The 17551-nt window shown below is 42.7% G+C and overlaps 1 protein-coding gene across 2 annotated transcripts in view; it reads right to left on the reverse strand.

Moving 5' to 3' along the window:
- ARID4A (AT-rich interaction domain 4A) overlaps positions 1-17551 on the reverse strand; it is a 58587-nt gene that overhangs the window by 37777 nt on the left and 3259 nt on the right. For both annotated transcript variants that reach the window (XM_073638762.1, XM_073638763.1), the window contains exons 3-9: positions 17343-17453; positions 15616-15681; positions 13627-13717; positions 13262-13341; positions 12100-12194; positions 11136-11265; positions 2720-2799 (exon numbers count right to left, since the gene is read on the reverse strand). In XM_073638762.1, the coding sequence (XP_073494863.1) occupies positions 2720-2799; positions 11136-11265; positions 12100-12194; positions 13262-13341; positions 13627-13717; positions 15616-15681; positions 17343-17453 (653 nt within the window). The remainder of the gene's footprint in view (positions 1-2719; positions 2800-11135; positions 11266-12099; positions 12195-13261; positions 13342-13626; positions 13718-15615; positions 15682-17342; positions 17454-17551) is intronic.

Here is a 17551-nt window from a genome sequence, read left to right on the forward strand (position 1 = left end):
AATTACATGCATTTAATAAAATAAAAAAATAAAAAATTGTCCCCAAAAGTGGACAAAGTCTTTAAGATGTCCCAATGTAATGTCCGGTTTCCTCAATGAGACTGCGTTGTGATCATCCTGCCATTTTACCACGACTTCCCTGTAGCCCTCGCCCGAGATTACGGATGGGGAAGAATGCCCACGGTACATCAGTAACTCAATTTGGCCACAGGGTGGCACTATTCTTCTTAATATAAGTTTAGGTCACAGCAAGGTTTTACAGAAAAATGAGATTGCCGTCCAAAAGTGCAAAAAATAATTTCATAGTTGTACCCACTAGTGAGCAGAAAATAAGTTGCCAATTTGCGCATTCGTTTTCCCTTCTTATTTTTCCAACAGCCATAACTTTTTTTATTTTTCTGTCGACGTAACTGTACGAGGGCTTGGTTTTTTTTGCAGGACGAGTCGTAGTTTTTAATTACACGAACAAATATACGGGAAAAAATTCAAGTGAAGTGAAATTGCCAAAAAAGCAATTCAACTTTTTTTTCCAATTATTATTTTTTTTTTTTGGGTGGTGAAAAAAATAACCTGAAGATGGTATTAAAGAAAAAAAATATAAAGTTATTTGTGTCACTTTTTTCAGAGCCTTGTAACTTTTGGATTCTTTCGTCCATGGAGCTGATTTTTTGAAGCCCTTAGCTGACTTTTTTATAATATTTTGGGGTATATTTGACATTTTGATCGCTTTTTATTGCATTTTTTGGGGACGGGTGAGGCAGAAAATGGCAATTCAGGCATTCAAATTCTTTTCATCTATATAATTTTCAATTTTTTTTTTTTATTTTTTAGTTGCAGATTATAGACTTTTTATTTTGTTTTGTGATAGAGATTAAAGGGGCGGCCATCATACCGGGGCTGCTGTTCATTGAATTTAGAGACATGCAAACAGCGGCCACACAGATAACAAAAGCCTGGAGATGTTCACTGACTTCTATCAGAGTTTTCAAGGCAAGATCCCTGCAGAAGAGGGAGGAGGTGAGCTGTGTCATCACCCTATTGTGAATGTTGGATTCTGTGTTGTATAAAAAGTGTTCACCTGTCTGTGATGATAATGAGACAGCTGAAAAGTATCTGAACAGAGCAGGGAGTGTCAGCTTATTAAAAGGCACATCGGCCAGAGTAAAGACAGCAGATTTCAGGATTTTTTTAATACAGATACTCACATTTGAAAATAAAAAAGAAATCAATCATCAACTTAAAACATGCTTAAACCCTTTCCGACGTGGTCAATAATAGTACGCACCATGTCGGAAAGGCCGGTTCAGCGGGGGCTCCGGCGCTGAGCCCGCACTGAACTGGGCACATGTCAGCTGATTCTTACAGCTATCATGTGCAAGCAACAGCTGCGGGTGGAATCGTGATCCACCTGCGGCTGTTAACCAGATAAATGCCACTGTCAATCTCTGACAGCAGCATTTAACAGCGCCGTGCCGGAAGAGCGGCATTAGCCCCGCCCATCGGTAACCCCGTCACGTGATCGCGGGTCACCGAGGTGTGGGCATGACAACCTGGGGTCTGCAGCAGACCCCTGTGGTTGTCATGTCTCGCTTGCTATAAGCGCCACCCAGTGGTCGGCGCTCATAGCAAGTGAGCATTTCTACTACATAGAGGCGATCTGCTCATCCCCTGTATGTAGCAGAGGGGATCAGATAACTGCTGCTTCTAGTCTCCTATGGAGACTATTGAAGCATGCAAAAAGTGTAAAAAAATGTTTTTAAGAATATTAAAAAAAATATAAAAAAAGTTTAAATCACCCCACTTTCGCCCCATTCAAAATAAAATAAAAAATAAACCCCACATACACATTTGATATCGCCGCGTTCAGAATCGCCCAATCTAGCAATATAAAAAAAGAATTAATCCGATCAGTAAACGGTGTAACGAGAAAAAAATTCCAAATGGCAGAATTACTTTTTTTGGTCGCTGCAACATTGCAATAAAATGCAATAACGGGCGATCAAAACGTCGGATTTATCCCAAAATGGTAGCAATAAAAACGTCAGCCCGGCGCGCAAAAAATAAGCCCTCACCCGGCCCCCAGATCACGAAAAATGGAGACACTAAGGGTCTCGGAAAATGGCGCCATTTTTTGTTAAATATTGGAATTTTTTTTCACCACTTAAATAAAAAAGAACCTATACATGTTTGGTGTCTACGAACTCGTAATGACCTGGAGAATAATAATGGCAGGTCAGTTTTAGCATTCAGTGAACGTGGTAAAAAACAAACAAAAAAAAAAACAAAAAAAAAAAAACACACAACTGTGGAATTGTATTTTTTTGCAATTTCACCGCACTTCGAATTTTTTCCCCGTTTTCCAGTACACAATATGGTAAAACCAGTGATAGCGTTTAAAAGTACAACTCGTCCCGCAAAAAATAAGCCCTCACCTGGCCATATTGATGGTAAAATAAAAAAAGTTCTGGCTCTGGAAAGAAGGGGAGCAAAAGAGAAAAAGCAAAAACGGAAAATGCTCCCGTCATTAAGGGAATAATATAAAAACTTATTTCATGCAACAGGTAAATGTTCCGATTCCCTTTAAAGAGACTCCGATCCCTTTACACACCGGCAGTAAACGGCCCTACATGTGCCGGCCATGATGACAGCAGTATTGAGGAGGGATTTAGGTCACACACAAAACATTCACTTTCTATAAAGAAATGTTAAAAATACTTACAATTTCCCGTCCACGAAGGATCGAACCAAGCATTGGTCTTTCTTCACAGTTGTATCGTCGCTGCAACTCGGAGAAACGACCTAAAGCAAAAGAAGAAAACAGAATAGGACGTGAATGTTACGGCATTTGCAAAACGAAAGGGTACGTGTAACTAGAAGATCACACATAGGACAACTATGGTTGGTGTAATGGTGGCCTTGCTGGTAGAGAAATTAAAAGGCCATTTACAATTTACAAGAAAAAGGCTATTCGCATGAAAATAAGCAAGTTTGCAATTGACTTGCTTTTTTGTACCCGCTGTCAGTCTCCGGCTGTGACAGCTTTTATCTTTCTTAGTGTACAGCTGGGTTCTATGGAGCTTGGCGTCCAAACCAGGGCTGTGGAGTCGGTAAGTCAGACCTTCGACTCCTCAATGTCCATGACACTGACTCCGACTCCCTCATACATGGCTCATGTTTAAGTGATAAATTTATTGTAGCACAGATTTATCTCAGCTAAAAGTCTAGACCCTTAGATCAGGAATAGGACAGACATTTATAGGACATTTCATAACTTTACCAAATTCTTATGAAAAAAATATTCCCCACAAACTGCATTGAACTACTGTACCCAATTTATTATATATTTTAGGAGTTGGAGTCAGTCCACTTTATACCGACTCCACCAAAATGGGCTCCGACACCAACTCCACAGCCCTGGTCCAAACCCTGGTGGAAAATGTGCATTCCAGAAGAGGAGTTAACTTTTAACATCCCAGACACCTCTCTCCAGCCCACTTATTTCTATACATCAATTATCTGCTCACCTCCCTTCCATCTTAGCTCCTGTCAAGCTTCTTTTATAAACCTTGCAAAATCACCAGCCAGCAGCTTTCAGAACAGCTCTCCTTATCATAGCTCTCACTGTCTGGATTTGTGTGCTTGTTCAAATACCATGTTGTCTATGTGTAAATGCAGTGATAGCTGTGTAGACTCAAAAACAAGCTATTGAATGTGTTACAGAACAACCTGTAATGAGCTGTATAGTTCTACTAATACTACAGCTCAGCTGCTCACCAGAACTGTCACTCAGGGAGGAGAGCCCGCCCTGCCAGAAACCAGGAAGTAAGGCGACTGCACTGCTCTGAGCAGCTCAAGAGACAACTTGAGAATCCACCTTTAAGGGATTGTCTCATCTTGTTAAATGGGTAAAATTGCAAAGTGCTTCTAAAAACCTTATTAGCCACATTACAACCTATGATTTATATATACGTCATAGGTCACCTCCCTCCCTTTGATGCGGGCTCCGGCACTGAGCCCGCACATTTTCTGGCACATGATCTGATCGGCTGTCATGTGCCCCTAACAGACGCGGGTGGAATCGCGACTCACCAACGGCTGTTAAAATGTGAAATGCCACTGTCAATCTCCGACAGTGGCATTTAGCACGTCATAAGACCCGCCCACATGATGGTGAGGTGCCAATGGGTTGGCATGACAACCCTGGATCTGTAGGAGACCCCTGTGGTTGTCATTGCCCATCTGCTATGAGTGCCCCCCATGGCCGGCATTTATAGATGAGCATTTCTGCAACACACAGCAGGGCTGAAGCCCTGCTACGTGTTGCACAAGCGATCAGATGATCGCAGCTTCAAGTCTCCTAAGGAGACTATTGCAGCATGTAAAAAGTAATAAAAAAAAGTTTTTAAAAGTATTAAAAAAGTTCAAATACACATATTTGGTATCGCCGTGTTCAGAATCGCCCTATCAAAATACAAAAAGAATTAATCCGGTCAATAAACAGCATTGCAACAACGAGCAATCAAAACATAATTTCTACTCCAAAATGGTATCAATAAAAAAGAGTTAACTCGGCGCGCAAAAAATAAGCCCTCACCTGGCTCCAGATCATGAAAAATGGAGATGCTACGGGTCTCGGAAAAGGGCGCCATATTATATATATATATATATATATATATATATATATATATATATATATATATATATATATATATATATATATACACACACATACATACATATATATACACATATACACATACACAGTTATATGAAAAAGTTTGGGCACCCCTATTAATCTTAAGCTTAATGTTTTATAAAAATTGGTGTTTTTGCAACAGCTATTTCAGTTTGATATATGTAATAACTGTTGGACACAGTAATGTTTCTGCCTTGAAATGAGGTTTATTGTACTAACAGAAAATGTGCAATCTGCATTCAAACAAAATTTGACAGGTGCATAAGTATGGGCACCCTTATTTTCTTGTTTTAAATACTCCTACCTACTTTTTACTGACTTACTAAAGCACTTTTTTTGGTTTTGTAACCTCATTGAGCTTTGAACTTCATAGCCAGGTGTATGCAATCATGAGAAAAGCTACTTAAAGTGGCCACTTGCAAGTTGTTCTCCTGTTTGAATCTCCTCTGAAGAGTGGCATCATGGGCTCCTCAAAACAACTGTCAAATGATCTGAAAACAAAGATTATTCAACATAGTTGTTCAGGGGAAGGATACAAAAAGCTGTCTCAGAGATTTAACCTGTCAGTTTCCACTGTGAGGAACATAGTAAGGAAATGGAAGAACACAGGGACAGTTCTTGTTAAGGCCAGAAGTGGCAGGCCAAGAAAAACATCAGAAAGGCAGAGAAGAAGAATGGTGAGATCAGTCAAGGACAATCCCCAGACCACCTCCAGAGAGCTGCAGCATCAACTTGCTGCAGATGGTGTCACTGTGCATCGGTCAACTATACAACGCACTTTGCACAAGGAGAAGCTGTATGGGAGAGTGATGCGAAAGAAACCGTTTCTGCAAGCATGCCACAGAGTCGGCTGAGGTATGCAAAAGCACATTTGGAGAAGCCAATTTCTTTTTGGAACAAGGTCCTGTGGACTGATGAAACCAAGATTGAGTTGTTTGGTCATACAAAAAGGCATTATGCATGGCGGCAAAAAAACACAGCATTCCAAGAAAAACACTTGCAACCCACAGTAAAATTTGGTGGAGGTTCCATCATGCTTTGGGGCTGTGTGGCCAATGCCGGCACAGGAAATCTTGTTAAAGTTGAGGGACGCATGGATTCCACTCAGTATCAGCAGATTCTTGACAATAATGTTCAAGAATCAGTGATAAAGTTGAAGTTACGCAGGGGATGGATCTTTCAGCAAGACAATGATCCAAAACACCGCTCCAAATCTACTCAGGCATTCATGCAGAGGAACAATTACAATGTTCTGGAAAGGCCATCCCAGTCCCCAGACCTGAATATCATTGAACATCTGTGGGATCATTTGAAGAGGGCTCGGCGACCATCAAACTTAACTGAACTGGAATTGTTTTGTAAAGCGGAATGGTCAAAAATACCTTCATCCAGGTTAGTACAATAAACCTCATTTCAAGGCAGAAACATTACTGTGTCCAACAGTTATTACATATATCAAACTGAAATAGCTGTTGCAAAAACACCAATTTTTATAAAACATTAAGCTTAAGATTAATAGGGGTGCCCAAACTTTTTCATATAACTGTATATATATATATACATATACACACACACACACACACACACACACACACACACACACACACACACACACACACACACACACACACACACACACACACACACACACACACAAACTTTGTAAAAAAGAACCTATCATAACAGCAGGTCAGTTGTAGCATTTAGTGAACATGGTTAAAAAAATAAATAAATAAAAAAAAATTTAAAACTGTGGAATTGCACCTTTTATGCAATTTCACTGCATTTTGATTTTTCTTCCCGTTTTTCAGTACACAATATGGTAAAACTAATGGTGGTGATCAAGAGAGTACAACTCATCCCGCAAAAACACAAGCCCTCACACGGCCATATTGACATAAAAATAAAAAAAAAAGTTATGGCTCTGGGAAGAAGGTGAGCAAAAGTGAAAAACGGAAAAACGAAAAATCCCAAAAGTTGGTGAAGGGGTTAAAAAAATACTCTCTGTTCTCAAGAAGAGTTCTATAGTTTACTGCTCGCTGACTAGGTTACTGGCCACTTCTGCAATCTATCAACGGTGGTCGGTTTCCTAGGCAATGAGTGCTTGTAAGCACTGCCCTGATGCAGGATACAAGGAGCGGCAGTGACCCTACACTCCTCTGATATTGCAGAGGCAAAGCAGCGTCTGCGTGCAGCATTAGAGAGCACACAGTGCAGCCGTGAGTTTTCATTTCCAACTCACCCTTGATAAATACGTTTTTCTAGATAATTACAGACAAAGGAAAGCTAGGCAGCTGAGACAGAATGCCAGCTCTGTGTGCCGGCCGTACCGGACTACTAAAGGCAGCGCCAGTGGTGGACGGGCGCCGGGACAACCTTAAAGAGGCAATCACCAGATGTTCCAAAGACACGGCTGTGCCCGAAGTGGTGGGAATACAATGCTAGAGACTGGATTATGTTCACAGGATGGTCACCAACATCTCCCATAATACCACCATACACTGATCATTCTCCCTGTAATCATGGGGCCACATACATACAGACAGACAGACAGACCAAAAGTTTGGACACACCTTCTCATTTAAAGATTTTTCTGTATTTTCATGACTATGAAAATTGTACATTCACACTGAAGGCATCAAAACTATGAATTAACACATGTGGAATTATATACTTAACAAAAAAGTGTGAAACAACTGAAAATATGTCTTATATTCTAGGTTCTTCAAAGTAGCCACCTTTTGCTTTGATGACTGCTTTGCACACTCTTGGCATTCTCTTGATGAGCTTCAAGAGGTAGTCATGAAAATACAGAAAAATCTTTAAATGAGGTGTGTCCAAACTTTTGGTCAGTAATATATTATATATATATATATATATATATATATATATATATATATATATATATATATATATATATATATATATATATATATATATATATATATATATATATATATATATATATATATATATATATATATATATATATATATATATATATATATATAGAAACCGCCCAGTTGCCCACATCCTAAGTCTCTGAAGCGCTGCACAAATAATGCAGGATCGTCTTTATACCATTAAAGGGGATGTCCACCTTAGCGGACACTTTTTGCTTAAATGGTGGTATCTGGGGCTACAATTAATCTTTGCTTTTGGGGTTTCTCAAACTTTTGTACAGTTTGCCTGTCTATTGCTGGCTGCAGAATGAGTCAACGTAGAATCAGTCAGAGGGCTCGTCCGAACAGGAAAGTTAATAAGTTGTGTTGAGCGAGTATGTTCTGTCCGAGTATGCTCGGCCCGAGCTCTGAGTATTTACAGCTGCTCGGTGATATGGTTGAATCACTCCCTGATTTGCAACTGTTTGACAGCTTTATTACATGTGAGGAATGTGTAAGAAATAGACATTCCTCCCATGTAATAAAACTGTCAAACAGTTGCAAATCATGCACACGGGAGCGATTCAACCATATCACCGAGCAGCTGTAACTACTCGGAGCTCGGCCCGAGCACACTCGCAGAAAGGGTTAATAGAACATACTCGCTCAACACTATTAATAAGCCTTTATCTGTCTTTCTCTTATCTCCTCTCGGCTGATTTATGACCACAGACCACATCAAAGTTGAACAACGAACATGTAAAATCCAAATGGTGTAAAAAATTTTAATGAAACCCAACAGCAAAAATGATTTTAGCCACAAATACATGCATTTAAGAGAAAAAAATAATGTCGCTAAAGGTGAACAACCCCTTTAAATGTATGTAAAGTTATTTAACTGAATAGAAATCCATAACAGTAACACATCCTGTGTTGTAATAATTAAATGTCGGCACAAAATGACTTAAAACCAAGCACATGCACTCGGTGCACTCTTGGCATGGCAGAGCAGCTCAGTGCACATTCCCACCTACTTGTTTTCCATCTATCTCCACCATCCTCTGGCTCTATTAAGCTAGAGATGTCAATCAAGGACGATGAGGGCGGAGAAAGATAGAAAACAAACAGATGGGAAGGTGCACTGAACTGTTTGGCCACACCAAGGGTGCACCGAGCGCCTGAGCTTGGTTTGAACTGTCATTTTGTGCCGATGAGCTGTATGAGGGTCTCCTAATTGAGCCCTAACAGCAGATGTTTGTGGAGGTAAAAATGGATTTCAACATGCCCCATCCTTAGATCATGTAGCCGCTTTTTCCCCCTCTGTCCATTAAATCCTAAGGGGCAGGGCCATTTTTTTTTTTTTTTACACAAGCAGTTGTTAAGAACCACACTTTAGCCGAATATTAAAAAAAAAGTGTATGGCAGCCCCCCGACTCTCCCTTAGGCCGGTTTCACACGTCCTGATATTTCCGTTCCCAGAAAAAAACAGTACCGGAGATGTCCGTGTGCACCTGTGTCACACGGGTGGCAACCGTGTACTGCATCAGGAGCACACGTACCGGCACCGGGGAATCAGTGTCAAGTTAGCGCTGTCCCCAAGCGCCGGGTGCTGAACGCTGCCCTCATCGTTGTTCCCTGCAGGCGCTGCGATCAGCACCAGCAGGGGATAATGAGGAGAGTAGTATTCTGCTTCCGGTATCTCCACCTGTAAAAATAAGAATAAAATTAAAAAATCCCCAAGTTGTAATCCTCTGACCACTCAGCAGAGGAGTCAGGGAGTATGACTCCTACAGCGAGCAGCCCCAGAGCTGCGCTCAGTGAGTGACAGGACACCGCCCACTAAGCGCAGCTCCAGGGCCCACTCTCTGCAGCGAGTAATTCTCCCGGGCTCCTCTGCTGAGCGGTCGCATGGATTACAGCGGGGGACACTTAGGACAGGTGAGTATAAGGATTTTATTTTATTCTTATTTTTACAGGTGGACTCAGGGGGAGCAGACTACTCTCATCATGGTCCCTGCTGGTGCTGATCGCAGAGCCAGCAGGGGAATATGATGAGGGCAGCGTTCAGCACCCGGCGCTTGGGAACAGCGCTAACTGTACACTGATTCCCAAACGCCGGTATGTGTCACACAGATGGCATCCGTGTGCGGCCCGCGTTTACACGGACCCATTGACTTTGAATGGGTCTGTGTGATCCGTGCTGCCGGCCAAAAACGGACATGTCTACGTGTGGAAACACACAGACACACGGTCTGTGGAAACACACCGACATGTGCGCAGACCCATTCATTCTACGTGTCAGTGTCTCCGGTACGTGTGGAAACGGTCACCACACGTACCGGAAATACTGACGTGTGAAAGAAGCCTAACAGACGATGTTAGGAGGAAAAGAAGTATCGGACATGTTGAATTTCTACTCTCCTGAAAAAAATAGCCGCCCCAAAAATGGAGTTTTGCAGTGATTCACTCCTGACACCCCATTAAAAATACACGTGCACTTGGCTAAACCAAATGTGAACTAACAGAAAACAGCTTTTATTTGTAGCATAACTTTTTTGACATGTGCACTCCCACTCCCATCAGCCTCAGGTGATTTTAAGTAGTTAGCTGGTTCCTTCCTGCCCCATAAATTGTAGGTTTTTTGCCCAGGAGAGGTGTTATATCAGGACAGGGATCCAACACTGAGGCTGCGTGCCCACGTAGCGTTTTTCAAGCGTTTACGCTGCGGAATTTCCGCAGCGTAAACGCTTGTTAAACGCTAGGTAATCCGCTCCCCATGGTCCCCAAGGGGATTCCGCAAGTTCTATGCCCACGCTGCGGATTTTTCCGCAGTGTTTATAAATCCGCAGCATGTTCATTAATTTTGCGTTTCCGCAAGCGGAATTGCCTTTTTCAATGCATTAAAAGACGCAAGGCAATTCCGCATGTGGAAATCGCGCGATAAAAGTGCGATAAACGCGTGCGGAATTCCGCATGCGTTTTTACTTGCAGAAATGAAGCAGAAATTTTCTGCTTCATTTCTGCATCGTGGGCACATAGCCTGAGGGACGCCTTGACGTTGGCTGTTGGGCTCACATATATTGACCAATCTATGTGCTAAGTACCTTTCTTTTTACTGTAATTTTTCATAGTAATATTACAGTTTAATTTTTCCAATATTTCATATATATATTATGTAGCGCTTTCCTATTTTCTATGGCAGTAATGCAGTTTCAATGTTCTAGAGCAATCATTCTTAGCAATTCAGGGAGCAACTTAATCTTTTTCTAGTTGTTTTTTTTCGTTGGCTCCTGGTCACACTAGCTTGGATGTGCTGGTCATTTTCTTCTATTAGAAAATAGTAAGCCAGCCCTGTGGTCTTTCATGGACCCTGGACTGTCAGCACATACTAGCCACTGGCCTAGATCAAGTCAACGAGATCGAGGTCTTTTTGGCTTAGTTATTAACACTTTGGTTCGATGTCTATTTCCATTACTTTACTCAACAATCCTGAAGTAATCAGCATAGGCCACCCGGCCTTAAAGATGACCTACATTGTCAAGAAACGCGTCACTCACCACAGCAGGGTAGCACGCATTTGTCAAGCTGCAATTCACCCTCACAACTTTTCCCAATAGTTCATCCCCGATGCGTTTCAAATCGTTATCCTCCTCCTCACTGCTGCTCTCTTCTTTCTCGTCTTCGGTCCTATGGGAAAACACAAGAGAAAAACGGAATGTAGGTCTAGAAGTACAAGGTGATAAAACATCACCAAAATTCCGCATGCCTGGGTAGGATTTTAGATATATTATATATTTAATAAATAATATATATTTATTTTTTATGAATTTGTTTTGTTTTTTTAACATACGTGTTTGATACTCTTATTGACTCTTAGAACGAAGGGTATGATCCAAGACATACTTTGTAGCTTAGGTGCCTACAGCATTGTAAGCCCTCCCAAGTCTAGAAAAATACGACAGATAATTAAAGGGGTTTGTCACCAGAAAACGTAATGGCATAAGGCTTTTGTATTGGTGACTGCTCAAACCCCCAGTGACCCCACACAGTGCCCTGAGCAGGGAACAGCAGCCCATCCCCATTCATCCTGGGAATCGGTGGGGGTCCCTGAGGTTTTACTAACAAGTCAGGATACCAATTATCTGATTTTCACCAAATCACAGATGTCAAATAGTCCGATCTCAGTCAGAGGTGCTCTATATTTCTGCAGAGAATAATGGGTTTGGTAGACGGGGGAGCAATCACTATGGTGACATTATAATTATACAGTGGAGCAGCGAGCTGGACTGGAATTTCCCAGCCTTTCAGACAGGAAAAAGGAAAAAAAAAATAGGTGAGAAATGGAAATTCTGATAATGCCGCCATCATGTTACAATGCAGCAAACTGAAGGAATTAAATAAAAAAATCACATTGCAGGATACGACGTGCAGCATGCAGTATTATTATATATATATTATGCAGGCACACGTACACACACACACACACACACACACACACACGACGAAATCCTCATTACTTACATTGGAAGAGACGACCTTCTCCCCCTGTTGGATTTTTTCCCAATGACAGGAGTGCCGAAATGCTCAGGATTGGTTAGTGGAAGTTGGTCCAAAGTCTGTAAGATAGAAGCAAAAGATGATGCTTTAACTTTCCTTAAAGGGGCTGTCCGCCAAGCGCTCACATCCACATTGGACGTGAAACGCGACAATGTCGTGCTGACCCCACACAGCTGCTGTGACGCAGTCACGTGTCCCGGTCTAATCAACAGGACGCGTGTGATGCCTGCTGATCATGCACACGTTTCGGCAGGTATGTGGCGGTCACAACGTCACTACTACCATTTATGCAGAAGTAAGCAGCGCCGGACAACACCTTCAAAAGAGAACCAGATAGTGAATTCATGCAGCACAAACCATGAGCAGCATGAATCAGACACTGACGATATTATTTCAGCAAAAAACTCTCTGAAAAGTCAGCCGGGGACAGTGTGACAAAGATGACTAGACCAGGGACTGTCCCCGGAAGCTTCTCCACGCCCCAAACCACATTGACTGACAGGTCTCTCTCTACATACACACATAAGGAGAGACCTGTCAATCATGGAAAGAAGGGCAGGGGAAGCCTGCAGAGATCTGTCATTTGAGACACAGTCATTGGCCGGATTCTAAATGCCCCGAACCCCATGGCTGACAGGTCTCTCCCCTAAAACACACACATAGGTAGAGACTTGTCAGTCATGGTGAGAGGGGCAGGGAGAAGCCCTCAGGGACCTGTCTCTTGGACTAGTCATCTGCGTCACTTCCAGATGGATTTTCAAAATATGCTTTCGCTGCAGAATTTCAGAGTAAAGCATACATGGCTGCACTAGCTGTTTCCGATTCATGCGGCCTGTGGTCCAGGGTTCCCTTTAAGGATATATTCACACGTGACCGGTCAGGATTTGTGGGTTGGAAAACCCACAATGTTCTAGATTAGCATTAAAGTGGATATAACGTCGCCACATCCTATCCCCACGCTGTGGACAGTCACCTGCAGTGGGGACATTAATTCTGAAGAATGGCCGACTTTCACCCTTTGCTATGTATTAGGGTAAAACCTGCATCAAATCCACAGCAAAACATGCAGAGGAAAATGTGTGTGTAGATGTAATCTGTGTGTGATACTCCTCTTCATCAGGATTACCTCACTCTCAGCAAAGTGCCTTTCACCCTTCAAACACAATGATGTCCGTCTCAAAGTCCTTTCATCACCATCGTCAAAAACTAAAAAGAAGAGGAAAAGAAAATAGTTAAAGCAAAACAATGGTAACATTTTTCATGGCCACAGTAAACATTACATGCAGATCGTATAGCTGGATAATCGGCACACTGGCTACACTGGGTCTGTGGATAGATTATACACACGTCTGAACGAGCCCTAACGATTTAGAATGCTTTATCATTTCTTCACTTTGATTTCTGCTCTGGGGGGGTGACATTTTTATACAATCTGTTAGCTTCCTTGTGTCTTCACACAGATATGTAATGAGACGTGCGGCTCACACTCACCCACGGTGTACCAGCTCGCGTCCGTCAGCTTACTGATCACCGCCTCCTGCAGGGATCCATCGGGTGCTTTCATTTCAACTGTGGCTCCGACCTAAAGCAAGACACCAATAATAAGGATTACAGACCGCGCCATTGTAGATTGTGAGCCCCGATGGGGACAGCGACGATAATGTATGTAAAGCGCTGCGGAATATGTTAGCGCTATATAAAAATAAAGATTATTATTATTATTATACACAATTTTTAAATATAAATATATATTTATTAAAATATGCAGCTCATTTAAGTCAGTAAAAGCCCTGAATAACCCCTTCCTGACATTAGACGTATTGGTACGTCTAATGTCGGGTTCTGATGTATGAAGCAGATGCCGGCTGTGTTACACAGTCAGCATCAGCCTCTAAAAGCAGGGATTGGAGCCAAGCGCTCCTAGATTCCATCCGCTGTCAATCTCGGCAGCTAAGTCGTGGGCTCTGGAAGGAGCACTTTGTCCTGGACAATCACGCTCCCATGTCATTTTTAAGACACAATGAACACCGCTCCTGCAGAAGTTGCACCCGTCATAATGTGCTGACCTATGGCCGGGGTAGGTACTTACTGATCAGGTGGGGTCTAGCCTCTGGGACCCTCATGAATCCTGAGGATGAAGAAGATGCAGGGAGGAGCACAATGCGGCCCCATCTCATCAGTAAGGGGGGCTGGGGCAGTTCTCTGCACAGGTGGTAGCGCCGCTGCGCAGGGAACAGAAGGGGTCGCAATTGAGCCAGCAGGTATCAGTAGAGGTGATGACACCGGTCCCATCACCTCCGGGGAACAGAGCTGAGCAGAGCCGGGTTCGATGCTCTGCAGTAAATAGGTTACCGTTCCCACACACTTACTGTGTCCTCGGCACGGAGATTGTGCAAAAACTCATTAGAGCTCACCGGTTCCTAGATAATTAGAAGAAAATGACATTTGGTCTAATTAGAGGCCAGTAGTCTTACTGCTCAGGCCCCATAGTATAAAAGCAGTGAGCGTGCAGAACTCTGGAGTGAAATTTGGGATCCACTGCTGGGGGATCCGTGGCTCATCACACAGCTGTGCCCACGTATAGGAACGAGCTATATACACCGATTTTATAAGCAGAGAATGGAATAAACTATGAATATATGTCCTATTTAGCTGGACATACCTTTAGGGTACGTCCACATGGGCCGGATTTGCAGCGGTGGGAAAATAGTCGCTGAATTGTGAGGATTTTGCTGTGGAAACGCTGCTGCAGACACGCAGCAAAGATCATCCTTTGTACGGCTATGCTGATTATTTGATATCTGCAGCGCTGTGCAATTGTAAAGCCGATTTTGTATTTCACGATGCTCGGACTGTGAAATGCTGGAAACATTCAGTCTACAAAATCCAGGCAGAAAATCTGCAGCATCTCTCACCCATGTGATTGCAGCTTTAAAGAGGGCTCTGAAAATCCTGGTCCCTCAGCAGCAATTGGTTTCTAAAATCTGTGCTTTACTCATTCTTCCCGGGTCCAGATCTGAGTCTCTGCCGCTGCTCCTGATATCTGTTATTGTTTGCAGTGCTGACATATCAATAGCGCTACAAACAATCAGTGGGCTCAGCAGCTGGACTCGGGCAGAGCTGCTGGACTCACAGATTGTCTGCAGTGCTGTTGAAATGAATCAGCATTGCAGACAATAACAAACACCGGGACTCAGCACTGGACCAGGGGACGGGGAGTAAAGAACTTTTTTTTTTTTTTTTCTTAAAACAGACTGCAGCCAGTAGACAGGGTTTTTCTGAAACCATAAAACCCCTTTAAAAAAAAGGTGCATCAAAGACATCCTCCTTTGAAAAGCAGCTATGAAAGCCATGGGATCTCAGCATCGGGAAGGCTTGAGCCCACCAGAATGCGAGCATTGACAGCCCCTCTAAGTAAACAAAGGCCAAAAAAAACAAGTGATACAAGACAATCCATATTACTCCGAGCGTTAGACGTACCCTGAGCGGCCCTTTCACCTGGTCATCCTGCACCAGCTGCGTGGAGCTGTCTTGTTTCAGAGTGACCTGTAAATGAAGCCACAATCAGATCACTGTTTTCGTGCCGGCGCTGTCAAACACAGAACCTCGTGGAGGAAGGAGAAGAGTAAATCAATTAGAGGTCGGAAAATCCAATTATCGAGTAACTGGCATAGGCATGAGGAGGTGGGTCGCTGGGAATACACCGCTGGCGTCTCTCCACAGACCTGTGCAGGAAAGCTTCACAGCATTTATCTGTACTTATCATCCAGATCACGGGGCTCTGATACCGACACCCCCACGATCAGAAGTTGTTAGCGGCAGCCGAATGTAAGCGGCGAGCATAACTCCCTCCAATGTGTAGTGGCTGCTCCCGGGCACTATTGAAGTGAATGTGATTGGAGCTGCAGTACCTGATAGCTACCACTACACATTGGAGGGCGCTGTGCTGTTCTGCTCCATTCACATCTTCCCGGATCTTGAAACCCCACCGATAATAACACGCTCTTCTTCGGGACCCCATGTATGGAGCGGGCTCAGGAGATGAAGGCACCAACGGCTGCCATCATGGTAAAGCCCAGCCTTCATAGGAGAATTGCATTTTCTATATATACACTACAATACTGTGCAGCAGTATATAGAAAAAGGGCATAAAATAAAACAAGGGCTAGCAGCGGCAGCATACGCCCCATGGTTTCCTGTGTCTCCCAATGAAGGTTCTGATAAAGAGATTTTACGCTGAGTAACCCAAATCCTCTTTTTACAAAATGTTAAATATATATCCCCAATTTAAAACTAAAAAAAATGAAGCAAATTGTTATCGCCGCGTCCTTAAAGGTCCAAATATTAAAATTAACCCATATAGTAAAGACCACAAAAAAACCTTCAAAATTGTGTGTGTGTGTGTGGGGGGGTATCATCACACCTCCCTAAATTAAAATGGAATAAAAAAAATTAAAAAAAAAAAGAAAATGGGGGGGGGTATCCTAAAGTGGTATCAATAAAAACAACAACTTGCCAAGGACGCCATCGATGGAAGAATTAAGCATTTATTTATATATATATATATATATATATATATATATATATATATATATATATCTCAATCATCATCTCGTAGTGCTGCCAAGCCAATTTTTTTTTTTTTTTCGGCACAAAAAACATACACAAAACAACAATATACAAGATTTGTATCACCGCAATCATATGGACCCTTATGTTGCCGGGTCATTTTTACTGCTCAATAAGCGCAGTGAACAGCAAAACCGTAAAAAATAATGGCAGAATTGTGTTTTCACCACCATTCCACCTCATTTTCCTGTTGTCTAGTACATAATAAGGTAAAATGAATGAGGTCATGCACAACTACAAACCCTCCTACAACTGTGTAGACAAAAATGCACTCTTCAAAAAGAAGGGAGAAAAAAAAATAAAAGTGCAGAATTGAAAGTTGGCTGCGGCAGGAAGGGGTTACAATGAATATCAGAAGGGCTCCATGTTGGCAGCATAATGTCACCTGTACCCTCAGACTGATCTGTATGGACGTGCTGTATGTAAAGCCCGTTATCAATACACTGACTGACACGTGGTCATCATTGCCGTCATGCTGGGAGTTGTAGTTCAACAAGTTACAGATCTCGGTGATACACACAAATGGGGAAACAATCATTGCAATGTGACCCCCGACACCAGGGGCCCGAACAACGTACCTTAACCTTCACCAGCCGCTTAACCGTCTTAATCTTTGCCTCGCAGAAGGCGCCCCGGTACTTAGCGCTGACATCGGTCCCCACTGTTAGGTAGGCAGGCTCATCCGCTGCCTGAAAGCACAAAGGACATTGCAGACATCAGCATCATGCCGGCCCATGGATGGATCACATTTGCAAGGTGTAAACTAAGCCTTAAGTACCCTCGTCAC

Source organism: Phyllobates terribilis, unplaced genomic scaffold (genome assembly GCF_046119375.1).
Source record: "Phyllobates terribilis strain yellow unplaced genomic scaffold, ASM4611937v1 Scaffold_7__3_contigs__length_470593459, whole genome shotgun sequence".
Taxonomy (NCBI): domain Eukaryota; kingdom Metazoa; phylum Chordata; class Amphibia; order Anura; family Dendrobatidae; genus Phyllobates; species Phyllobates terribilis.